Source organism: Pseudopodoces humilis, chromosome 10, assembly GCF_049639895.1.
Source record: "Pseudopodoces humilis isolate 2021_Gansu_Grassland_sample_001 chromosome 10, ASM4963989v1, whole genome shotgun sequence".
In the NCBI taxonomy this organism is placed as follows: Eukaryota; Metazoa; Chordata; class Aves; order Passeriformes; family Paridae; genus Pseudopodoces; species Pseudopodoces humilis.
In genome coordinates, this window is record NC_142209.1 from 8,446,744 (window position 1) to 8,473,264 (window position 26,521).

The 26,521-nt window shown below is 39.6% G+C and overlaps 1 protein-coding gene across 2 annotated transcripts in view; it reads right to left on the minus strand.

Annotated features, from left to right (window-relative positions):
- BRINP3 (BMP/retinoic acid inducible neural specific 3) overlaps positions 1–26,521 on the minus strand; it is a 227,529-nt gene that overhangs the window by 188,882 nt on the left and 12,126 nt on the right. For both annotated transcript variants that reach the window (XM_088060433.1, XM_088060432.1), the window contains exon 2: positions 20,639–20,924. In XM_088060433.1, coding sequence (XP_087916559.1) covers positions 20,639–20,874 — 236 coding nt within the window. In that variant the 5' untranslated portion in view covers positions 20,875–20,924. The remainder of the gene's footprint in view (positions 1–20,638; positions 20,925–26,521) is intronic.

Consider the following 26,521-nt stretch of genomic DNA (forward strand, 5'->3'; position numbering starts at 1 on the left):
TGTTTGTCCTCACATTTTCTTAGCAGAAGTCTGGGACATCTCAGTTCTGCTCTTCCCAAAAGATCTGACCTGCAAAATTCAGTTTAAGAAAGCTCAAGATAAATCTTTTTAGATTGGTCTCAGCTAATGAGGCATGGCATGTTGGCAGAGCACTTTCTTTATGACCCACATTGGCCTTAGGAGACACATCCTGTGCAGAGGAGGACAGGTTTCCTTGTATCTTCTTATGCTCCAGTGTCAGGCAACCCACAAATCTGCCGTTGATGCACCCAGTTATTTAGCTGAGCTACAAATTCATCTCTAATCTAATATACAAAGGAGTATCCATGTAAGGAATAGCCCAGTTCATTTTCACTCAGTGTAAGAAAAGAGATTGACATTTTAGTGACAATTGCAGCCAATCAAAAGAAGAAAAATGTACCATATGAGGAAATTTCATTGTGAGACCTCCAATCAGGCTATCCACAATCCCCTCTACAACTAACACAGCTGAATCCACTCTGGAACCCATTTGGCAAAACTCAAAGCCTAAACAATCCCCATCTGAACACACATTCACTAACATATATAGAAAAGATTGTTACACTTTTAGCTGTCATTATCCTTGGTGGGTTTAATACCTCTTTCCCACCTGGCAGTTTCTTCTAAAGAGTAGAACAAGAGGTGCATGACTTTCTCCTGCTTTGTTCTCTGTGCTGTTGGTGCAGAATGTTCCCTACCCCCTTGGTATGGGATTCATTACAGAGCACAGCCTCTAAAATATAGAATCATAGAATCATAGAACAATTAAAGTTGGAAAAGCCCTCTAAAATCATTGAGTCCAACCATTAAGGTAACACTGACAGGCCCAGCACTGAGCCATGTCTCTAAGTGCCACATCTAATGTTTTTTGAACACTTCCAGGGCTGTGACTCCACCACTTCCCTGGGCAGCCTGTTCCAATGCTTTACAACCCTTTCAGTGAAGCAATTTTTCCTGATATCCACCTACAACATGGAAGTAAAGGAAGCACAGGTTTGGTAAGTAGATAATAATAAAATTTCAGCCAAAATGTTTTTCTCCTGTCCAAAATATTTCTCGACCTGTCCAGAATGTTTGAAAAAAAGACCAGTTCCCAAAAGTAAGGAAACAAACACATCACTACACAATTGTTTTTCTGAAGTGCTTTTCTTGTTGGATTGGGGGGTTTTAAATAAAATAAATACCAACTATAATACCTATAATATGTAGTATGTAATATAATAACAAAACCTAGAGTAAGTATAATTTCGTATCTGTGAGGAACAGTTAATTTGCAATTCCAGCTGCTCAAAGGTACAGTATGCCATTAAAAACTGAAATGAACAGGAATTCTGCTTTCTTCCTCATCTGATATTGGGTCAATGAATCTCTTTGCAAGTAAGCCAAGTGCATCACTGTCAGTGCCAGTGTCAGAACCCATCACCAAGGGTTCAGGAAGGATGGAGGGGAATGTTATCTCCCAATTCCATAGCAAAAGTTGGTTAATGGCAAAGCAAAAAGTAACATTTTAGCAACTTATAGAAGCAAATCTCTTGGGTTTGGGTGAGAGATATAGTGTCATCCAGTGACACAAGCAGATGGCAAAATTTACTAAAGGCAGGATCACAAACTATATAAAATTAAGTTGAACCAATGCACTTCATATTATGTAAAAATAATCAGCAAGAAACTTTTTGAATTTGATTTTAGATCTATTATCTGAACTTATCAGCTGTAAATTTTCCCTCACTTATGTTTAAGAGCCACAGAATTTCACTGCCCTGTATCAACACTGTTGCTCTGAAAACTCCTTTCCTGCTCCCTAATCATGAAATCCACAGAACTTTTCCACCTCCTGGGAGTAATTCAGTCCCATGTATTAAACTCCTCTAATTCACAAAATCCTTCAGGTTTCCTCCTGTCAGACTGAAACTGTTGCTTTTATTTTTATAGCCTCACATCACTATTTATTTTGTTCCTCTTTTGTTCTCTGCCCCAAAGTTTTTACAATCAGGATCTGAACCTACTAAACCAAATCAGGAGATATAATCCTGTTAAACACATCAACTATTCACACAATTGTTCACTAATGACAGTGGAACCATCCTAGTTAATCTGAAACTGGTGAGCCATCTTCAGCACAGAATTACTCTCCTTAGGTACCCAAATAAACAAGTGTCACACCAAGGACTGAAGGCTTTTGAAAATATTAGGTTCTTTTGAAAATCTAAGCTGTTAAAAAATGTCTTGACTATGATTGACTAGTGAAAAAAAAATGCTACTTAAACAGCACATTTAATTGATATGGCATTAGCCTCAATGACATTTAGAGAACATCAAAGACAGAACATATCTGTGTCATGAGGAATATGAAGCAAAAATAGAACTTCAGCTGAATGATCAAATTTAATTCAATGAGCAACAATAGTTAGGATAACAAAATATGCCATGCAGTAAGTTTACTCATCCTCTTAACTTTATTTGTGCAGCCTGAAATTGGATTCCATAGAAATGCAAAGTTTTACAGATTGCTGAGATCTGAACCTTTATCTTTCCTTGCAGGCTATTTGTATTAATCTACTTTTCTTTGAAGCACAGAGCTATTAAACTGTTAAACTCATTTAAAATGTGGTCATATTTCTATCCATAGACCAGATAGTTGAATTATAGATTTTAATTATGCTTTTTATACTTTGGACATGCTTACTTAGAAATATTTGCAACAAAAATATGCAATTAAAGAGCTTTTATTGCTGCTGATTGGTGAATCGTGTCTATATTGACAGCAAGAGGTAGCTTAGCATATAAGAGAAATTACATAGGCCACTTTCTATAAGTGACTAATACAAAAACCATAGCCAGCTTTGTTCCCCTACCTTTATTAGTACTTTAACATGAAATCAAAGCATGTGAAAATGTAAAATGCCATGTGCTTTAATAGTGAGATACAAGAATATTTCAGACTTGAGTAGCACCCATCCTACAAAACCAGTTAAATATGTAACCAGAAAAGCAGAATTTCTGCTATTCATCTGACACATCTGAATAACCTCTCCAGTTTAGCGAAAGCAGAACTGGACAGTTTCCATCCTGTAATATTCAATCACTTTTCCCATTAAAAACTGAAGCTGTGGGATGGCCATAGCACAGAGGAAAATTAAAATAAAACTAAAATAATTAAAAAAAGAAAAGTAGGAACAAGTACTGCCGTAAAACAACAAAGATGAACTCCATTTGTTTTTCAGGGTAACAATGAATGTGTTGCTTTGTGTTTTGCCATTAAAAAAAAACATATTGTACCATCAAATACACCTGTCACCAGAGTGGAAATAGATACAGAATAAATATAATCCTTTCACAAATTCCACCACTCTGACAAAACTTACACAGCATGACATGAGCACAGAGAAAAAAAAAATGACAAAAAGGAAGTGTTTATAATGGACAATTGTTTTCTTCCAGAAACTGCTCATTTAAGCTGATCAGTATTTTTAAAATGGCTGGAAACATAAATTACTACAAACTACTTCAGAGGGAACACAGTGTGTGTGTGTGTGTGTAACATCCTCTCTGCCTCAAGATTGGTTCCAAAATCCACACACATGTATTCACACATATTCTCAAAGTTTTATTTCTTTTTAATAATAATACTAATAGTTTAGTAATAAACAGTTAATTATGTAACTCACTTCAGTGAAAATGATGCTTTAAAATAGTATTTGGTGTGAGAAAGGTGTTCAACCAACCTGAAATACCTTAGAGATACCATCATAAAATTGCTAATGGTGGAAGAGACTTCTCAGGCTAAGTCCAATCACCAACTCAGCACCATGTTCACCTCTAAACCACGTCCTCAAGTGACACATCTACACACCTTGTGAACACCTCCAGGGATGGGCACTCCACTATTGCCTTGAGCAGCCTGTGCCAGGGCCTGACAACCATTTCAGTAAAGAAATTTTCTCTAATAGCCAACCTGAACCTCCCCTGGTGCAACCTGAGGCTGTTTCCCTTGTCCTGTCCCTGTTCCCTGGGAGCAGAGCCTGACTCTCCCAGCCACCTCCTCCTGTCAGGGAGTTGTGCAGAGGCAGAAGGTCCCCCCTGAGCCTCCTTTTCTCCAGGCTGAGCCCCTTTCCCAGCTCCCTCGGCCACTCCTGGGGCTCCAGACTCTTCCCCAGCTCTGTTCCCTTCCCTGGACCCACTCCAGCCCCTCAAGGTCTCTCTGGCCACGAGAGCCCAGAACTGGACACAGCACTCCAAGTCCCTCAGCTGTGCAGGAACAGGGTGTGTCCTCAGTGTGCCAGCACAGGGGACAGCCCCTGCCCTGGGCCTGTGGCCACACCATGGCTGGCACAGCCCAGGGACCATTGGCCTCATGTCCACCTGGGCACACCTGGGCTCCTGTCCAGCCATGGGCACCAGGACCCCCAGGGCCTTTCCCAGCGGACACTTTCCAGTCACTCTGCCCCAGCCTGGAGCTGCAGGGGGTTGTTGTGGACAAAGTGTAGGGATCTGGCACTTGGCCTTGTTGAGCACCCTCACACCACTGGTGTTGGCCCATCAATCCAGCCTGTGTGGGTCCCTCTGCAGGGACCCCTCCCACTCTCCAGCACCTCAGCATTTTTCAGCTTCACTCAGTAGCGGCATAAATCTCATAAAAAGTAAATGTATAGTCCTTGAACACCCTGGTTGTGAAGGCTTCTGCCTTCTGCCTGTGAGAGCATGACTGTTCCTCATTTCACAGCATGGGAATTAAATCTCCATAGTACTGTTCCAAATTCCACCATTTGCTATCAGTGAGAAAAAACATCATCACTCTTTATATTAGAAAGGAGTTAAATAAATCCCAAATCCTAATCCTTTTGCTGGATTAGTCTCAGCATCAAGTCCACACTGGACACATTTTTACTTTTATATATTTCCTTCTGTGTATGCCTGTCAATTTACAAAGAAGATCAACATACCATTTCATGCTAGTCAAGACCCAGAAATTTCTGTGGTTTGTCAGTTCAGCTCCCTTGCTTTAACTAGAAGTGAATTACTTCATCTGAGACAGAGTTTAATACCCCACAAGGCTAATTCACAGGTCATGTCATTTTTGCATGTTGTTACAGAGATAGAATGATTCCTGATTTTCAAGACCTGGTAACAGCCAAAGGGTAAATAATACAAGTGTCTTTGCCTGAGGCATTTGTAATGTGAAGTCATTCATTTTGCTCCTTTCTTACTTTTCAGCATGGACTAAAAGGTATTACCAAACCTTGTGGCAGGATAATTTAATTCAGCAAGCAGAAAACATAGGGACTGTTTTGATTCTGAGCTATACGTTGTAGGCCACCTTCCAGAACATTTTCCTAAGACCAAAGAGGTGAGATATTCAGTGATATATCTCATGAAATGATAAATTGTGGGGAACTATATTGATTAGTAGTAAATGTGTAAAGGAAAACTGGTGATATTGTCTGATTGCCAGAAAAATGAAAGCCACCCAGCTTCTTGCATTCTTTCTGAGAATCATAAAAATCACAGAACTTTTTGCATTAGAAAACCTTTAAAGCTCATCCAGTTCCAACCCCCTGCCATGGGCAAGGACACCTTCCCCTGTCCCAGGTTGCTCCAAACCCTGTTCAACCTGGCCTTGCACCTTTCCAGGGATGGGGCAAACACAGCTTCTCTGGGCACCCTGTGGCAGGGCCTTACAGGAAATAATTTCTTCCCAGTATCCCATCTCACCCTGTCCTCTCAGAGTGGGAAGCCATTCCCTGTGTCCTGTCACTCCCAAGTCCCTCTCCAGCTCTCCTGGGCCCCTTTGTGCACTGGAAGGGGCTCTGAGCTCTCTCTGGAGCATTCTCAAGGATTAACACCCCCAGCTCTCCCAGCCTGGCTCCAGAGCAGAGGGACTCCAGCCCCTGGAACATCTCTGTGGCCTCCTCTGGACTAGCTCTAGCAGATCCATGTCTTTCCCATGCTGAGGACCCCAGGGTGTAGTGACAGGTGGGTTCTCATGAGAAAAGACTAGAAGGAGAAACCTGTGCCACAGGTTGCTCAGAGAAGCTGTGGCTGGAATGGATGGAAAGCTGAAGCTTCCATCCCTGGAAGTGTCCAAGGCCAGGTTGGACGGGGCTTGGAGCACCCTGGGATAGTGGAAGGTGTCCCTGCCCGTGGCAGAGGGTGGAATGGGATAGAATTTAGGATTCTTCCAACCCATATCATCCTGTGATTTTTATGATTCAGTGGTGCTTTTTCAAGTCAGTGGCATTAGTAGTCCCTACCAGTCAAGAATACCGACTTTCCCATTTAGTCTGATTCTAGGTTTGATTTAACCTGGTTTCTTAAAAAGTGGCAGTCATGGATCAGCATTGTGGTAGTAGGAGTTACAGATACAGGGAGATGTTACAGGCAGGTGATTATATCTATTTCTGAACTTACAGTATATCTTCAAATTCATTTCACCCATTTCTAGACTTATTAAGCCACAAATCACTTTAAAACTAGTTTTATATTTGATGACCATACATCACAGTGAGCAAAATAATGTTATCACAAAGGCACACCCAAAAATTTCTCTGCAGAGCTTGATGTGAGTGCCAAAACATGTCCCTCTTATACATGCCTTGTCTGCAAGATAAGCTGCAGTCAGACAATCAGCCATCAACCAGGGGACAGGCAGTTGTGGAAAAGCCATCTGTATTCATTCTGGCACTCAAAGAACAGCTGGCTCCCTGGATTTGCCCTGTGGGTATTAAGCTGGAGCCACTTTCCTCTCCTGGCACTCAGCAGGTAGTGTTAGCAGGCAGCCACTCCAGTGGTCTTTCCACTCCTGGGATTGTTACCATCATCCTCCTTTGTTTACTGGCTTTAAGGGATGTTTCTTGCCAGACCAGCTCCTTCTGAAATTACTGATTTGTTAGCACGTTTCAGGATGAGATCACATGACAACAGAGAAGCAAAGCACAGGTTTTTTTTCACAACTGAGAAATTCATATTTCCCAAGGATAAAACCACTTCATCTCAGGTACCTGCTGTCCAGACAGAGCTGTCAGCCAAATTCATTTGGCAATGTGTAGGTGGACCTTTCTCTCTCCCACCCTACCCTCTCTCAAAAATTCTGTTCCCTGACTAAATTCTGAAATATTACCAAGTTTACTTAACTAAAACTGACCTTTGCCTATTGTTTGTCTGGTTAATATGACAGAACTAATTCTTCTGAGGGAGAGAGGAATGGTAACTCATGCATATCAGCCTTACAAAGGAATTTCCAAAGATTTCAGCTGAGTTAGAAACGGGAGTCCCATGACCTCAGTTTTTGTGGTGTAGAAACTTGCCAAGTCCCATTTTGTTTTAGCATAAATACTACATAAAGACTGGTTTATTGCTATCAACAACCATATAACATCTTGCAAACCCACTCATGGTTTGGAATGCTCATGGTTTAACTGTGAAGACAAGAGAAATAACGTGAAATAAGCATAACTTATACATTGTATATCTAATTTTGTCTCCCCATAAATATAGAACTGGTACATGAAGATATTTTTAAAAGTAGAAGTACAATTATTTTTCTTTCATTTTAGTGTCCTACTTTGCAACCTTTTAAGTGTAACTGTTCTTGTCAGTTATCTCTAAATTCCAATGAATTACTATGGTTAAAATTCCTTTTTAAGTTGTTCATATTTTACCAATATCATAGAAAGGGAAAATGACCATCACTTAAAAAGAAAATTGAACAGTTTGATTGTTTACTTTTGTTTTTTTGATTGTTTTTGTCTCCCTGAAAGAACAAGTGTCAAGGAGTTTGATTAATTAAGTTTGATTTCTAAGACTCCTTCACGATTTGGGTGCCAAGGAAACACATACCCAAGTCACACAGAACTTCTATTTCAGAACATGTAAACAAGCACACATTTGTGCTCATCCAGGCCAAGGAGTCAGCAGGAAAAGTAGACATAACCATTACTTCATCAGGCAAAATCCTAAATAAACGGATGCGCCTGTCAGCCACACAAGAAACAGTTCTACTAAAAGGAAAATCAAATTTCAAAGGCAACTACAATAGAAATATCTTCCAGACACTACACAAGGCCTGAAACAAAACAAAAAAACCAAAAAAACAAAAACAAACAAGCAAACAAAAAAGTGAAAAGACAGAGGTATCTAAGGAACAAAGCAGTCCTAGGCACTGAACTCAACACCAACTCCTTTCAGATTCTTTGGAAGTTTGGAGTTGTGCACCACACGTAATATTTATCAAACATATATTGACAGCTCTTAACACCATCAACAAATGAGCACATGGTGCTCATTACCTTCTAGAAATGAAGATGCAGGTGGAAAATCTATAGCATATCAATTTCCCATGACATTATCACACAGGGAATCTATGAAAAACTGAGATTTTAGCAAAGAGCTTCTGTAGTCACATACATACCTATTTTTTTATGTAACTTGTCAAGGCTAATTTCATTAACTATATCCAGAATCATATGGAAAGGCAGAGAAAAAAATGGAGCAAAGTCATAGTAGCCCCTGTATGAAAAACAAGTTTCATGGTAATGAAAAAGAAAAAGGAGTTTCATGGTAATGTGTTTCAGTTACAGATTCTCAGAAGTCTTCTATTATAGCCACAGCTAAAATTTAATGGATAGGTTTATGCCATAAGCTAGAGTTGACCAAAAGCATGAGAAAATCCAGCAAGATCTGACAGAATATTTCTGCCATAGGCATTTTAATACAATGATCTAATCAGGAAAGATCTTTTGGCATAGCCAGGGTTGCAAAGATTTTCTGGATGTCTGATTCATGAGCAAATGTCCATAGCAAAGGTCATAAATGTCTTGGCCAAAGGCTCCTATTCAGACACCAGACTGCAGAGGATATAAGCTTTTGTTTCTAATGAACAGTACTATTCACTCTGCAAAAAGGTGAATCATTAATTTACTTAACTCATCCATATCTATCTTTCTATTTATGCATGTATTTATCCACATATGTGTACAGAAATAGATACTCATTAATATATATAAGCACATGCATTCATATTCACAAGGATTCATTCTCACAGTAATCACCAATATTTGGATTCTAGACATCAGTAAATAAACAAGCATCACAGTTTACATGTTTTCCACTTACTCTAATTTATCAAGCCTGGTGATTTGCTACCAAAAGCATCATTACAGAAACATAGAATCTGCCAGTTTGGAAGGGACCCACAAGGGTCTTTGAGTCCAACTCTGGGCCCTGCACAGGACACCCCAACAATCCCACCTTGTCCCTGAGAAAGCTGTCCAAATGCTCCTGGAGCTCTGGCAGCCTTGGCACTGCACCCATTCCCTGCGGAGACTGTTCAGCACCCACCATCCTCTGAGGGAAGAACTATTTCCTAATATCCAACCTAAACCTGCCCTGATACAACTTCAGGCCACTCCCACAAGTGCTGTCCCCGGCCATGAGAGACAAGGTATCAGTGTCCATCTCTCCTCTTCCCCTCACAAGGAAGCTGGAACTGCAGTGAGGTCTCCCTCAGTCTCCTCAAGGTGAACAGACCAACTGCCCTCAGCGACTCCTCATAGGCTTCCCCTCAAGGAAAGCCCTCCTTTGGATGCTCTCTAACAGTTCAGTGTCTTCCTTATATTGTGGCACCCAAAACTGCCCCCAGCACTCGAGGTGACCCCACCTGAGAGCAGAGTGGGACAATCCCCTGCCTGGCCTGGCCTGGCCAGGGATGCTGGCCCTGGTGCCCCCAGGACAGGGATGTCCCTCCTGGCTGCCAGGGCACTGCTGACTCAGACCCAGCTGGCCATGGACCAGGACCCCTGGGGCTCTTCCCACCGCTGCTCTCCAGCCTCTTGCTCCCCAGCCCATACACACAGCCACAGTGGGGCCCTGTCCCAGGGACAGAATCTGGCCTTTCCCCTTGGTAAACTCCACACAATTGGTGATTGCCCCTCTCTCTAATTTTTCGAGGGCTTTCTGCAGTGCTTTTCTGCCTTCAAGAGAGTCAAACAGCTCCTCCCGATTTTGTATCATCTGATACAAAGCTGAGTATCTCTTCCAGTCCTTTGCCCAGGTCGCTAATGGAGACATTGAAGAGCACAGGGGAGAGGATGGAACCCTGTGGAACCCCAAGAGTGTCAGGTTGCCAGTCTGATGTCATCCCAGTCACTATAACCTTTTGTGCCCAACCTGTGAGCCAGATGCTCACCCATTTCATGATATATTTATCCAGCTGTGGGATGGACATTTTGTCCAGAAGGATCCTGGAAGTTACAGTCTGAAAAACTTTTCTGAAATCCAAAAAGATTACATTAACAGGCTTTCCTTGACCCACCAGGTGGGTCACCTTGTCATAAAAGAAAATCAGGTTTGATTAGCAGGACTTTCCCCTCATGAAGTCATGCTGTGTGAGACCAATGACTGTGTTGTCCACAGGTCTTTCAATACCTCCCAGAATAGCCTTCTCCATAATTTTACCAGATCCTGAAGTGAGGTTGACAGGCCTGTAGTTTTCCAAGATCCCACTTCTTGAATATCAGCAGGACACTTTCCAGGTTTCAGTCAGCTGGGACCTCTTTGGATTCCCATGACTGCTCAAAAATTGTCGTGAGAGGTTTTGCAATGACATCAGCAGCTCTTTGAGGATTCTTGGATGAATCCCACCAGGGCCCCATAGATTTGTAGGGATCCAGCTGGAGCAGTAGATCCCTCACAAGTTCAGGGTAGACTGGGAGCTGATCATTCTCACAGACAAGGTCCTCCAGCTCACAGCACTGAAACCCCCTGGGTCCATCATTCATGTTGAAGACAGAGGGAAAGAAGGCATTAAACACCTCCGCCTTGTCCCTGTCCCAGTTTGTGAGGTGACCATCCTCCTCCTGGCATGTGCCTATGTTATTTTTACTCTGCCTTTTGCCATTAATGTATTTGAAAAAACTCTTTTAATTTTCCCTGACAGTTCCAGCAGCCTCAACTTTTTTATTTTGCATGGTTAAATGCATGAAACGTAGACAAAAGGCCACTTTTTTTTTAATGCAGGTTATCAGATTGCTTATGCTGTGTAAGGTTTAGGCTTCATTACTATTTATTATTATTATTATTATTATTATTATTATTGTTGTTGTTGTTGTTGTTGTTGTTGTTATTGTTATTATTATCTGTAGCCATCATTTTTTGTAAATGGCTAAAGATGTAGTTTAAATAAAATTAGATGTGACTTGATAATAAACCAATGTCTTTGTTTACTTTCTATTATTAGAGCATATTTATCAGAAAGCAAAGATGATATTGTGTTTGAGTTCCTAGTAAAGTATCCAATCCTACTGCTAGCAGTCAGGATGTAGGTAAGAAATCTATACTATTTATAGTTCAGGAACTATAAGAATATAGTTAAAAAATAGCTGAAACACAAATTTTTTATTTTAGATTTATCAGTTATATTTCCTCAGGTCTCAGATTCTGCTTTCTTTCTGAGTATTTGGCAGAGTGTCTGTTCTGTTTTGATTTTAAATTATGTTACTCATCTAAGTCAAAACCTCTATGTGTACTTTTCCCTTGAGAAATTAGCATTCACTCCTCAAAGCCAGATTCTATCTCTTGGATGCGTGCAAGACCTGCATACACAACTCCTAAATTGCTGGTGGATTCTGCTTGTGCATTTTTCAGAGCTCTGTATATATCAAATTGTCTGGTCAGTAACAATATCTTCTCTTCTCAAGCTGCATAAATAAAGTAGAAATTGAGAGTATCAGAAGATGAATTGTGATACAGAGCCATTAATGACCTTAAGAACACTGTTATCCATAACAATCATATTGGGATTCTAGGCAGAATCGAGCACAAGACATTATTTTGAGGTATTGCTTTTCTTCACAAGGGTCTCTGCTGGAATGAACCTGTAGCTACAAAAAAAAAAATTCACAACCACCATAATGACTGTGAAAACCTGTAGAATCAATCAATCTGAGCTAGAAGACAACTAAGATTTGGATTCAGAGATATTGACCATGACCTTAACTTAACGACAGTAGAAGAAAATGACAGAAATTCTTCAGTGAGCACATTCGGTGTCAGTTGCTCTTTTTCTGCGTGGAAGAGGCACAAATGCCCTTCTGTACAAAGAATCACACACTCCAATCAATACCACTGGCTTTTCATACAGAGAAGGTTTCTGTGCTACTCAGTCATTTTTTTCTGCCACCCATACAGACTTAACATATGGTCAAAAAGAAAAACGGGAAAGCCATTCTGCTTGGAGACAGCTACTGCCCTAGCAGCAGTAAGAGAAAACAACAACATCAGGGTTAAAACAAAAGCAAAAAATCAAAGTAATAAAAAAAAAAAAATCTTTTTTCTTCAGTAACTAAAAGAAATCTTGGTAATTTTTTTCTCCTTTATGAAAGTCATCAGCGTTTGATATCATCTACATCTTGAACATCACTGATAGTACCAGCAGGGATACTGAAACAAAAATGAAAAGGAAGGGCAAATGAAAGAACAAAGACCAAACCAACGAGAAGTCTTCAAAGAATTAATGAAAATGACCTGATTTCACACGCAAAATCCTGTCAGGCTACCCTGCTGACTGAAGAATGTATCTGTTATTAGTGTTAAACAGCTTTTACACTACTTCAGTGATTGCATGAAACCATTAAGTTACAGCCTCTATTATACTAATTTTTTTAGGGCAACTTAAATGATTCATGAACTCACTAACTGAAATGATGACACACCATATTCTCTAAATAAATGTTCTTTGTTCTTGGGAAACATATCAGTAGGAGGTTTGATCTAATAATTATCCTTAAAATATTAGATTTTGAAAGAGAGTATATTCTAGAAATATATTATAATAATGTTTACAAAAAATAGGATTTCCTTTTCTCCTTGCCATTTGAGTTTCTTTAGGATCTTTGATTAAATACACAGAACAAATAAGGAGAAATACAAAGAGAGATTGTCAAAACACAGACTCCTGCAGTGCATTATGAAAAAAAGATATACAGAAGGCAATCTTGGCATCAATAGTCTCCTTTGTTGCCAAGCTGAAACACGCTCGCTTTTTTGTCAAGCTGACTCCTGAGAATGCTCCTAATCCTGCTGGCACAGCCAGCACTGCTCCCCAGCACCCTGCCCAGAGCTGCTCCATCTCACCAAGAGAAACTCCACCCTTACTTTGAAACCCAGGAGGCTGATCCTGAGCCAGACAAGTGGAGTGAGGGGATATGGGGTAGGTCTGAGTCTGGCAAAACACCCCTCAGCTCTGTAGAATTGGGCTCTCTGATAAATAGCCTGTGGTCTTCTGAATGTTCTGCAAGATTCTGTAGGAAGCCAGAATCACTTAAAAATACACATTTAAAAATTAAATGTTTCTTCAGGGGCTGTCATGCTTTTCAGAGACTCAGAAAATGGTTTGGTTTGGAGGAGACCTTATAGCCCATCTTGCTTCACCCCCTGCCAGGGGCAGGGACACCTTCCACTATCCCAGGCTGCTCCAAACCCCATCCAACCTGGCCTTGGACACTTCCAGGCATGGGGCCTCTTTTCCAAGTTCTTCAAATGTGGGCTAATATTGTGGATCAGTCTCAAAAATGAACTTGATTTCTCATTTGTTCTTGAGTTAAAAGTGCTTTCCTTAACCCAGAGCACATGACTTCTCTGCCACACTGGCTCACAGATGTCAGAGAGATGGAAAGACAGGGTGATTTTGGGAATCAGAACTTCCTGCCAATCTTCCTGTCCATCTCTGAGCCCTCATTTCTGTCTGCACTCTTAGTGAGCCACAAGATCTCAGGCTCTTTCGTTATTGCCCATGGAGATATCGTTTGTCCATGCGTGGCAGACCCCTTACACAACTGGGATTGTGAGCACAGACCTAAACAAGCGTTCAGTCGTTATCTTCTGCACATTTCATGTCTCTGATATCCATCAGGAGCCCCCTGATTGTCCCAGTGCTATTGGAGATAGCCAAACCCTCTTTCACCTTTGTGAACCTCCAGTCCAGGGACTTGTAATCCTTTAATATTCTGGCTAAATTAAATTAGGCCCTGGTTATAATTCATCTGAAAACATTTTCTTAACTTTTCTGTTGTGTATGCATGGCTTCTCAGTTTAAATTTTCCCTTCCTTTATTTCCACATTTTCACAAGTACATACCCTCCAGAGAGACCCCTGGATAAAGATCAAGAAACTAATATAATAATGATAACAGGAATTGCTAATTGTAAAGCATCATGACCTGATACGTTTTTAGGCTCTAAAATTGAAGCAAAAATTTGTTCCTAGAAAAGGGATTTGCATTTGGAACAAAGGGATGGAAATTTGATGATTTTGGAGGACATTATCCAGATATTTCTAGATCTGGAAATATGGTCATCTAATGCTTAAATTTTGCTCTGGTATGTCCTTATTCAAGCCTTTCCACTAAACCCAATTATTTAACTAGTGTCATGTTTTTCTATGCCCAGCTAACTAGAGTAAGAGAGGCTGTTGTATCACAATCCAAAATTAAACTCATTGATGTTTTTCATATCCAGACATTCTTAAAAATGTGCTGGGCTACAAATATTATTTTTCTAGTGGAAATTTATCAACTCACAATCCCAAAAACTCTCTTTGAGCTGCTCTTCCCTGTTAGCAGCCTGTGAGCCTCTGAATTTGAAAGGAGGACATAGTGCATTCCCCAGTCTAGCCTTTTGCAAACATTCTGGGAATGATGATTCATCTGATTTCTGTACATTTTATCCACCAAGTTGAATGGAATATTCTCCAAAAGAAGCTGACCAATTACAACAGGAACCAGAAGCAATTTACTGATAGACCAAATTTCTGGAAAAGGCAGAGAGAACCATTCCTTCTACTCCTGTTAAAACACTTGCATTGAAAACCATTGTTGGAAGAACTTTGTTAGGTCTTCTCCACACTTTGAAATTCCAGATTAATCAGCTCAAATCAACCTCAGGAAGACCACATGGAAATTTTATTCCAGACCATACACTGGAGTGAAAATTAGGATTCAGGGCATATTGTGTACCTGCACAACTGAACCCGCCAGGATTTTATTAACACTGTCTGTCACATGTGTCAAGATGTGAGAACTAGTGAGAACTGTGGGCTAAAATATTTTGATAGTGAGTAAAAAAATGACAAAACCAACTAATGTTGGTCCTACTTAGGTTCACACACAGGAGCTGAAGCATATCAATGAGGGTTCTGTTACAGTCTTGAGTCTTGCTCACTTTGCCCTATGGGTTCAGACACCGGAGGATTCAGAACAAAGGAGAGGAACCCAATGTGCTCTTATCTTTAATTTTATAGCATTATTTTCCAGTGCTTCTATTTTTGTAGCTGTTTGTGAACACAATCCACTTTAAAACAACCTCTAAGAGAATCTTTTTAAGCCACATGAATACCATGCTGCCAAGAGCTACTCACTGTTTCAAGAGATTCTTTTTTGTTTTCCTTTTGCAGAGTAGTATTGGGCACTTATTAAGTATAGTTGCCCCAAAGGATGTCAGTGGTCACTGAAACTTAATCCACTTTTATCTGCATCATATCTTATAGCCCTTTCCTCCTATTCATAGGATTGGGAAGGTTCTGTTACTTTCTATGTTCCAGAATCTCTTTAATGATTAGGAACCTTTTCCAAAGAACCAACCTAAATTTATTCATAGCCAGTGTATACCAATTTGGTTTTGAGACAGCGATGGCTTTTGGTTTAGATAGCTCATCTCACTTTATAATATGTATTCTGTTGACAGGAATTGTATCCACTTTCAGCTCTCTTTTTTTTCCCCCCTAAGCATTGTTAAGTATTTGCACCTTAAAAGAAAGAGTGAGGCTCTTTCTTCCCCTGATTTTTCACATCTGTTTCAGGTTTTAAATAATTTTACTTCAACAAAACTCCACAGTATCCCCAAGGAGATTTCCTCAGGACCTTATTTGATAGCATGAATACTTGACTATCTCTGTAGAAATTACCTCTTCTGATACAATGTAGGTTCTTTGCATAATTTCACAATCACTCTTTCCATCCTGGTAACCTCTCGGCTCATTCTGTTTGGATTTAAATCCCTTTGTCTGGGTAGCTGATTTACATAAGAGGCACAGCACTCCCTTTGTGTATTAAATAACAAATTATAAACTTGGTTTTCCTTGCCAAAATACTTATTGATGCTAACTGCAGGAGCCACCTTCCATGAAATATTGACATAGCATTCCCATGAATCTAGAGGTTTTCAGCAGCCATCCAGGTGCTTTCTTGGTGATTTTCTTCATAGATCAGTGACAACGAATACCACCAAAACCTGTGGTAATTATTATATTTCCTGCAGGAGTGTATTTCCTTTGAAGAATTAAAGGGAATAGAACACTGCCACATAATCAGCACAACCAGCCCACCATTTCCAACTTATAACAATGCCAATAACACCAGTTGTATAATGTTTAGTGTTCTGCAATATCAGATTAAAACTTATTTCATATTAATGTGTCTCTTTCTGCTCTGTCCAGTAATACTGAATACTACTGGCCTTGGAGAGAGTCAGCCTGTTTGTCCATGAACATAACTGAACTTTAATGTATAGAATAAAATATGGGTAGTAGATGATTTTTCCATTGGTACAGTCCCACAATTGACACACTAGTTGGTTTTATCACATCATTGTTTTATGCTACAAAATCCAGGTATGGAGATAAGAAAAAGTGTAACTTTTATGTTTAAAAAGATATGCTGAAGTTAAGATCTCTTATTAGAAACTAGGCTTAGTTAATCAGTGTGCTCCTTGGTGCAGGTCTTTGGCTTCATCCCTGCAATTTATAACAGATTCATGGTCAGATGGTCACTTGCTTACAGTGGCCACAGGATGTGGATACCAAGCACTTGCTTTTTGCCTCATTGGCATGTGAAGAGGGAGCTTGGCTTTAAGCTGAAAAAGGGTAAATTTAGATTGGACATTTTTCCCTGTGAGGGTGGGGAGGCCCTGGCACAGGGTGCCCAGAGAAGCTGTGGCTGCCCCTGGATCCCTGGAAGTGTCCAAGGCCAGGTTGGATGGGACTTAGAGCCACCTGGGCTACAAGAAGTTGTCCCTGCCCGTGGGAACTGGGTGATCTTTAAGGTCCCTTCCAACACAAACCAGTCTGTGATTCCAAGAAAACAGAAATGTTAGCACACAGTCCATAGAGAGATCGATTTTCTTGTTTTAGGCTAAAAGTTTGACTACGTGAATTTTAAATGGAAGCAGGTTATGTAAAACAAGAACTGAAAAAAGTAAGCCTACTGAGTATTATTAAAAACAATTGCCATATGTGAAATTAAACTTTAAAATCAGTCTGTCTCCTGCCATGTAAGTGACAGAAATAGAAGAATTAGCACAACATTGTTTTACTCAATAGCTGAAAAATGACAGTGTTTCCTTCAAGTAAATTCCATTTTAATATTCTTTTTTATTCTCTCTACTGGGTGCTTTCTCACTTCTCTGTCCTATTATATTATTTTAATCATTCTGTGTCTTTCATGGGCCTGCAGCATATGACCTTGATCCCATTCAAACTAGTGTCAAACAATGGTACAAGACAAAGGCTTTGTACCTGTAACTTTGGTATTTATGGAAAAATGCATTACCTGATATAACCAAAAGCAGAATAACATGTATTATTTGCTTTTTTAATATAATTTTGATTAAAATAGAGAATGTTATTAATGAGGGAATTAAATAAAATCTTTGTGATATAGATTCCATGGAGATTTATTTTTTTCTGCATCATTACTGCCTCTCCTGACACTGCAAACGGTGGGGAAATGAAAATATCATTCTAGTCACTGAATTATTCCATTGTTGGATAGCAAAAATCAGACAGCAGTCTCATTCTGAAATCTCCTGCCACACACCTTAAACTATGACATGGAATATGTGCAACTCACTGCTGGGTTTATGTTATTTTTATTAAGGCCATTTCATTTCTGCTAGTTGTAGACAAACAGTCCCAGCATGAGGTTGGTCTTCCTAAATTGGTTCCCATGGGCAGCAGGACTTGATGGGTTTTGGCAGAGAGATTCAATTGGTCATCTCCTGTGTAAGGCTTGGATGCTGTCTGTCTGCAGACACAGGAGGAGAGCTACTACTGCTCAAAGCTCCATTGGTTCTTGTGGAGCCAGCCCCTTCCCCAGAAGGAAGGAATACCTACATTCCTTTAGGTAGCCTGCAGCTACTTGCCACATTTGTGCCATTAAAAATATAGGGGTCTTCAGTCATTTTCTGTCTGACCCCACTGTGGTACCAACATCCTGCCAGGAGGGGCTCAAACGGGACACAATTCCCTCACCCCGCACATCTTACTCATCCTAAGCCACTTTTTTTGGATTTTGGCATGGATTTAAAATTAAGGAAGAAGACTTCCCTTCATCCTTAATCTTTAAATATCAGGTCTCAGGTGTGTGCTTCAAGGGCTGAAGTGAAAAGCTCAGGGTCTGGAGGGATTCTGTTAGCACCTTTCTGCCTCGTTAATGTGGCTGAGTCCCTGCAGGCAGGTGCTTTCCTCTCCTTGCCTCTCCCTTCAAATAAGGACCTGTACCTGAGGGATCGTTTTCATTAGGTAAAAGACAGGTGAGGGAATGAACAGACAATTAGGCTCTAAGTCCTATAGCCTGGGAAAGCTCATAGAAAAGCAACAGGGATTAAATTTACAGTGTGCAGCTTCTAACAAGGTCACGGTGTTCTGCACTACTCACTAATGGGACCATATTTTACAAGGAAATCTTACAATATTTGTTGCTGATTTCTTTTTGGAGGGCTGAATCAAAAAAGTAAAGATTGTGGCTCTTGTGACTTCCTGGCTCATTACTTGAAGGGAATAGGCAGAGAATGGAACTAAAGCTGAGAAACATTTTCTGTAGGATTGTGTAAATTAAAGTCAATTGAAACCTATGCACAAACCCAAATAAATATTAGCAGTGTGATTGCAAATCTGTGAAACTTAACAGTGTTGCTGTAATGATGGCTGAGACGAGAAAAATTCTCAAGGACCTGATTGTAAGAGCTCAAATGAAATACAATTCCATCTTTCATGTTTTAGCAAGATAATTTTGGTTCAGTTTTGACTAATACAGAATAATGGGAATAAAATATGCTGCCTCAGTCTCTGCATTATTGGCTTTACATTATTGGTCCTGACAGCTGGCTTTTAAAATGCAGTAAATATTGGGCAATGCTGTTCTGTTAAGACAAGCCACTTCATCAAGCATATTTCCAAATCACACTTTATTTTCAAAATGTGTTTAATTTCTCTGTATATCGCAAAGGAGCCCCCTGCAAAATTGACCTGCAACAGAGTGCCCTCTACTGCATGTATTTGGGAAAGGAAAATAAAGCAAATCCCTAAAAAAATAAAATCTTGACATGCTGAGGCCAGCACTTTTGTCACAGGCCACTGGACACTGAACTAAATATGATATCCATATAGGCATGTATCACTCTTACCTTCTTCTAAAGGACTGGATACCACTAGGGAATAACAGCCTAAAATAGGTATGACATTTGCACAATCTCTTCTGTGGTTTTCAGTGAAACCAATGTATATCTTCCCATACCAATTGGCCTGTGTTTGTAGGATGGACAGTTATTAGGAGAGCTGAAAACCTGCCCTGTATTGCCCTGCTGTCCCACCTTCTTTTTGCTTTTGTGAGGAATCCATCACAATCTGAAGTGAAAAATCTCTCTGCTTATAGATTTGTTTTCTCAGTCTTTAATCCCTCCTGGTCTCCCATTTGTTCTTCTGTCTATTTGCCATTAGGTCACTCAATTAGACTGAACTCCCCTTATCCTTCCCATATCCTTGATAATATTGGGTGCCACTGAGTCACACCCATTGCAAATGATTGAGAAGATATTTCACCAGTGCTGTCCCCAAAGAGTAGAGACTCACAGGTTACAAACATCATTGAATCAATTCCACAGCAAGGCCCAAATTCTCAAGCAGACCTATGCTTTTGAAGTCTTCCCCTGCTTTTTTCATTTCTTGGTCTGAATTGGGCCAGCCTAATGCTGAGATTTGTGATGGACCAAACGCCTGCAACCTCCGTTAAATTTCACAGTGACTCTCATCACTCCATTCGTCAGGGAAGAGAACACACCCTTTTCAAAGCATTGGCATAAACTAGCATTAAACATTTTTGAGTCACTTTTGAAATGCTCTCCTTTGTACCATGAAATCTGTTCTGTCAGCAGTATATGCAGAGCCACAATTTCATTCTTAAAACCTCAGCTTAAGCATTGATGAGCCACACGTAAAGCAATTGAACTTGATGCATGATCAAAGGTGATCCCTCTGCAACCAAAGGAAGTATTTGAATCCCTAGCACATTTTTGACCATATCACTGGGACAGAATAGAGATATGTAGTAAACAACAAAGTTTTGCAGAGCAACATAATCAATTATCAAAAGTTCTTCAAACAAAACAGAAACAACACAAGCAGCATTTCCATAATACACAGTGGCCTTGCAAATGGCCTTGCATATATTTCAGCAATGAATTTGATGTCGATGGATTTTCACAACTGAACCTTTCCCTTAAGGAAACCCTTATTGATAATACACAACTTCTAAGGATGGTATCTCTGCAATTGCTTTCCCTTTGCTTCATACCTGTAAATCTTGTATCTTGTGCTAAATCCCTGTCGACTTCTGTCCACAAAATCTGTGTATTCCTGTGAGCGATGGAAGGGTCCCTTATCAGAGAGGAGCCAGTCGAAGGGGCTTGTGGCATGCTGATCCGAGACAGCAGCAACCGCTAAAACCCAGCAATGAAGACTCAGTGCTATCCACTCCCATAGAGCCATCAGAGAGAACAATTCAGCACCAGCACTGCATCGCCATATCATGCTTCCACTGGGGACTTAGAGCCTTCATTCTCTTAGCTTTCCCTCAACACCTAGACAAAATACACAGTCAATTAGATAAGCACACACTAGGCATCCCTTGGAAGCAGAAACAAGTTTCCTTTCTTTCAGCTTAAAGAGATAGTGGCCTCTACTTTATTATATTTTACATTAGCATAAACCCCACTAGGCTAGTTAACAGTGGAGTGTTTCAGTACTTCAAATGCTGTGAAACTAATGTCTTCATTAACATCATCAGCGATAATATTTACTGTTGAAGGGAAGCCTTCACAAATCATCAGGGGAGGGATTGTTGGGGTTTTTTTTCCCATTCATGCTAGTCATTAATGAAAAATATGCAACATCAGATTCTTGTCTGTTAGCAGCAGTACAAAATCATTCAGCAATGTCTGTACATAAGCTCAGAGTTCACACATTGGACAGAAAACAGGTGGGATTCAGAAGACCCAGGCTGTTTTCTCTTTTAATGTCCTTGGAAAAATTACATTGTGGTTTGTCTTCACTGTAAAGTGTAGTTCACAGATCCTCCTTTCTCTGTCCAAACCAGCATCGCAGGACAGAGTGACTGCCCTGATCAAGAGCTCTGGAGCTGCCCACTGTGATGAGTTCGACTTACACCAACTCCAGATGCTGAAATTTTGGGTATCCCTAACAGCAGCGTTTTACTTTCAGTCCAAATCTCTCCAACTCAGTGGATCAGCCTAGAAACACTTTTTAAATGGTGCCCAAACAATCTTTTGTCTCACAAAAAAATCACAAAGCAAGTATTGATTGCATCATAGGAGTAGGAACTCAGTGAAGACAAGCCACAGTTTCCCTCTGTACTTCAGACCCATACCTGTGGAATGGGCTAACATTTCTAATATCCTGCAGAGATTTCATTAAAACATCTATGCAAGATCATGAGGTTTTCAGAGATGACAAAGGTCATGTAGATTCCTAAATATATGGAAGCAATCAGTTCCAGTTTTCAGTCTAAGGTGAAACAGCACAGAATGAATTAAAATATATGAATGTGAGAGTTTTAATTTTTCTAGCTGATGAGTTTACAGGGAATAAAATGTTGGATTCACGTTCACTCAAATCAGCACTCATCGTGACATTTTTACTGTGCCCTTTGCAATGATTTTTGGAACTTGGTGGGAAATTTTTTCTTCCCGTCAGTAATTTGGTCTGTAAGTGCACCCTAAAAGAAGGGTATTTCCAACAGAACAGTCCTGCAACTGAACATTCAGCACCCCTGTCCATTATAATGAATATTGTGTTACTGAATAAATACGCTCTGTGCATATATGTGAGACATTAATATTCTCAAGAGTCTGCAGAAAGCTGACTGCCTCCAGGAGAGCACAGAGGTTCTTGTGAACCAACAGGAATTTACAGTCTAAGAATATAATAATCTGTCTATACAACCAGATAAATGCTCAAGCTTTATGTGGTGTAATTGTTTGTAACATGATTTGGACATGATTCTGCAAACAATAAATGTATAAAGAAAGACCCTGCTCGTATTTCATGCTGAGCATGTACCAAGACACTAAATTTTAACCATAAACAGTTACAGCCATGCAGTAGTTTCTGAACATAAAACACAGATTGCATTAATTTTATAAATCCTTTTGAAATTAAATTCCAGGAGTCTACAGCAGAGACCTCTCAAACTATAATTTATACTCCCAAGCCATCATTTCCATGCAAAAAGAGTCTGCATATTGAAGTTTGAGTATCATCTTCCTAGACTGGTGGGTTTTTTTTCCTTCACAGGTTGAAATTCATGTTTTTGAGGTTACACCACTGTATAAACTTCCTCCCACTGTATGAGAAAGTCTGCATAGATCTGAAGAAAAACTGAAATGCAATAGATTGCTCTACTGGCCCATAAAAGCCATGATGATCATTTGGTTCCCATTTCCTGTTATAAAAATAAATCACTACAAATGAAGAAAACATTCCAGTCGCTTCCAGACAGTCCAGACCAGCCTTTGCATCACAACAGAGCGAAAATCTACAAATGTTTTTGTCTCTTCTTATCATTAATCAGGGAAAATATATATTGCACAGCATATTCATTCCCTTCCATCATCCTTAGAACAGACAGGGAATAATTTCTTGACATTACGTGAAGCTACAGAAAGTGAGCATCGTGAGAATTTCCATTTTCATACCTACTCCTATATTAAAAAATCTAACTTTTCTACTGAAAAAAATCTCATACTTGATTAAATTAGAAGAGATAGGAGTTTACTTTTGCAGTTACTTATTAACACTGAAGTGTTTCAGGCCGTTAAACTGTAATGATGACTAATTGAGTCCCTTTTGAATTCAAAATGATAATATTAGGATTGGAAAATGAATTACTGTGTATATGTAGCATCTTCCTAAAACTAAACTAAACGACCACTTGGAAAGGAATAGTGGAAGAGCCAGGAGTTTATTTTTGGCTTAATGCTTCACCTCATAGTGTGTCATAAATTAACCACTGGCAAAACACCTGCAGAGAACCTGTGAGGGTACAAAAGAAAATAACCTCGTTTTAAAGATCTCCTTGTTTTAAAGATCTATTGAGGTATATTCCTAAAGAGCATAAATATACAGGAGAGAAATAAGGAGAGAAAAAAATAATGTGTTCATTTGTAGATGGTACTTATCTACTTGTCTCTGTTGTCCAGTCGTTGCAAATTCATTCTGCATTGCATTAATTCTCATAACACCCCTGAGAAGGAAACTTTAACAAACAAGGAACAGAAGCCTGAAAAATGACTGCTAAGGAAGGGGTTAAGCTGTTAGAGGAATCTAAATTTAGATTTAAAAGATAATTTGGAAAATTCTAGCCAAAGTATTTTTGTAAAGCTTACGGTATCATAAATATTTTAAAATTTTGAATATTCAAATTCCCTAATTAATGCAAATGCCCTGAAAACATTTTCTAAAGACTGTTATAGGCATATGGAACATAAAATTTTGCAGCTGCAAAGCCATCACAGAACTACATGGAGGAACAATCTGTATTAAATTTGTGGTAGATAAAGGGTGGGGCATGGCAACTAAAACACCTGTTAAGTAACAGAGCTGGTAGATTTTCAAGCAGAGAAGACATTCTACAGAGAGCAAATAATGCAATATTTGTCCTGTGATAAAAACTGTCATGTCAACAATGGTCTCTTTGAACTGCTGGCCTAAAGGACAACTCTGAGGTATAGATGCTAACAATTATTTTCTGTTATCCCCATGGTTTCACCCAGCTACCACTTGTAAATGCTGTTAAGCTTTTGTTCCTTCTTCTAAATTCTGAGGTTAAGGTGAGTTCAAAGCAAAGCAGGCTAATTTTTTCTTTGTTAGAAATCTATTGTCTCCTCACTGGCATTAGTGCAGCAGGAATTTGACTCAGCATTTTCTGGGAATACCATAGCTAAATCCTACTTCTCATTAACATGTAAAGGTTCTGGAGACCGGCAAAATCCATGTATTTATATCATGTGAGGATACAGAGCTGGCAAGTGCAATGCAAACATTGTGGCCACTGGGACAAATTTCATCAAGCTTCAGCTGTGAACAAGAGAACAGGACATCTTTGGTCTTTTTTGTTGCCATTGTATTGTAGGGCAAACCCCACAAAATTCAGTCTTTCTTTTTTTGGTAATTTTTTAAAAATATTAAAATTGTATATATAACTGCATATGGGAGTTTTTGAACTCACTGAGACACTAAGCTAAAATAGTGCAGGTTGAAGTGTCTGCTTGATTTGTGAGTTGAGACTTCTTGCTTACAGAACATTAATTAATAAACCATGTATACTAAGACACACAGAAAAATATAGAGCCACCCCAGATCTGTTCACAGCAATGCTCAAGAAAAAAAAAATCAGTAAGTTTAAGTCCTTTATAAAATGGAAAATGTGGAAAAATTTCTCAGGGAGGAAAAAAAAAGTAATCCATTGTTACCTCAGTGCATGTAACTTTTTATTTCCCAAGAGGTGAGAGTCAAGTATAGACGTGTTAATATACAGTAGAGATATAGCTACTAAATTAGTCAATTACCAATTGAACATTTGTTCACTAGTTGAGCAACCTCTTATGTAAGAGTCAATAAAGTTGATGTTAGGCATCACCAATAACTTTTTTTGGGCCACATCTACCTGCAGCTCTCAAGGATCAAAATAAAATAACTATACAAATGTATGGACATTTTTAATAAGATCAGGTTTGGGGTTTTTTTCAATATTTCTCTCTACCCTGGAATCTGAGAGACGTATCTGAGGCCTTGGTCTGAGATCCCACAGAGATCCCCTTCTGTCAGTGGAAGACCAAGGTGTCTCTGAAGTCCTTGGGTTTTTATGTTCACTTGAATTCCAGGAAAATGCTGATACATCCCAGATCTCCATGGAAAATCAGGAGTCCTCTATGCTGAAGTGGGATTCTCTTGGCTGTAACTTCCCATAATGATGAAATAAAAATTTAAGACTGTTATTCTCAGATATGCCCTTTCAAAGGAATGTAATAAATAACTTTCTATAGCATTTAGAAAATTAACATATCTAAGATGGTTCTTTTTTATGCAAAACACAAAGCTTGGCTTTCCTTGAACTAATCAAAATAATAAATATTACTTATATATCCTTTAAAAATAAACAAAGAAAAAAATATGATAACAGATGGAGGGGAATATATCCAATTCTGTTTGTAGACAGTTGGATCTCAGCAAGGTCATAATTTTACCATTTATGAGGGTTTTGGTACTCCATCCCTCCATTACTTACAAGCCGTAGGAATTTCAAAATTACTACTTTTGATCAAGTGCAATACATGGTGTAGCAGAGTACTTTTCATATTTCTTTTAGATTGCACATCATGGAAAACAGGAATGGAGCAAACTTTTTGTTTTCTAGGTATTACTCAAAATTCTCAGGAATGCTACAACTTTGAATCAACAGCAAGGAGCAACATTTTATTTACTGCAGCTGGATGGGAAACAGTAAAACTCAGAGAGGGCGAGATAAGTCCAGGCCATTTTTTTCAAAGGCATTTTGACACTGAAAAATGGAAAGACATTTTGCATAAAGAATAAAGCAATAGTCTGTGTCTCAGAGATTGCTCTTATCTGCTCTAAGTCCTTGGGTTTATCACTTCATGTGTTTCTGCTTTCACTTCCCCATCTGAAGTGTGATGATCACATTGCCCACCTTTGCAAAGCACCACAGGAACTACTGCATTATCATCAGCGATCCTTATTCTTTTTTTCAAGGAGCCATTTTTCTCATGCTAACAACTTTAAGTGAATGAGACCCAAGGAGGCACCTGTCCATGGAATTCTCACACAGCCCAGTGTAAATGAAACAGCCGTGAAGCTGATGATGTGCTGTGGAAGAAAAGAGCAGACAGTGCTGCAATCAGAGAGCAAAAAGTTGTTCTCTCTCAGTTGTTCTCTGCTCTGGGCTTGGCCACCACATGTGTTCTGTGCTTCAAAGGAAGATACTCAAATGCACAGAAAAACATCTCCCAAGCTGAGCTACTTGAAGGATAGCAAAAGGAGTTGTGGACTGAGGTGGGCTGCTCTGTCCTGTGGTCATAGTCAGCTGCTGGACAGAGATGAGCTCGCTCCAGCTTAAAGTCCCCACAGATGTCTGGTGCAG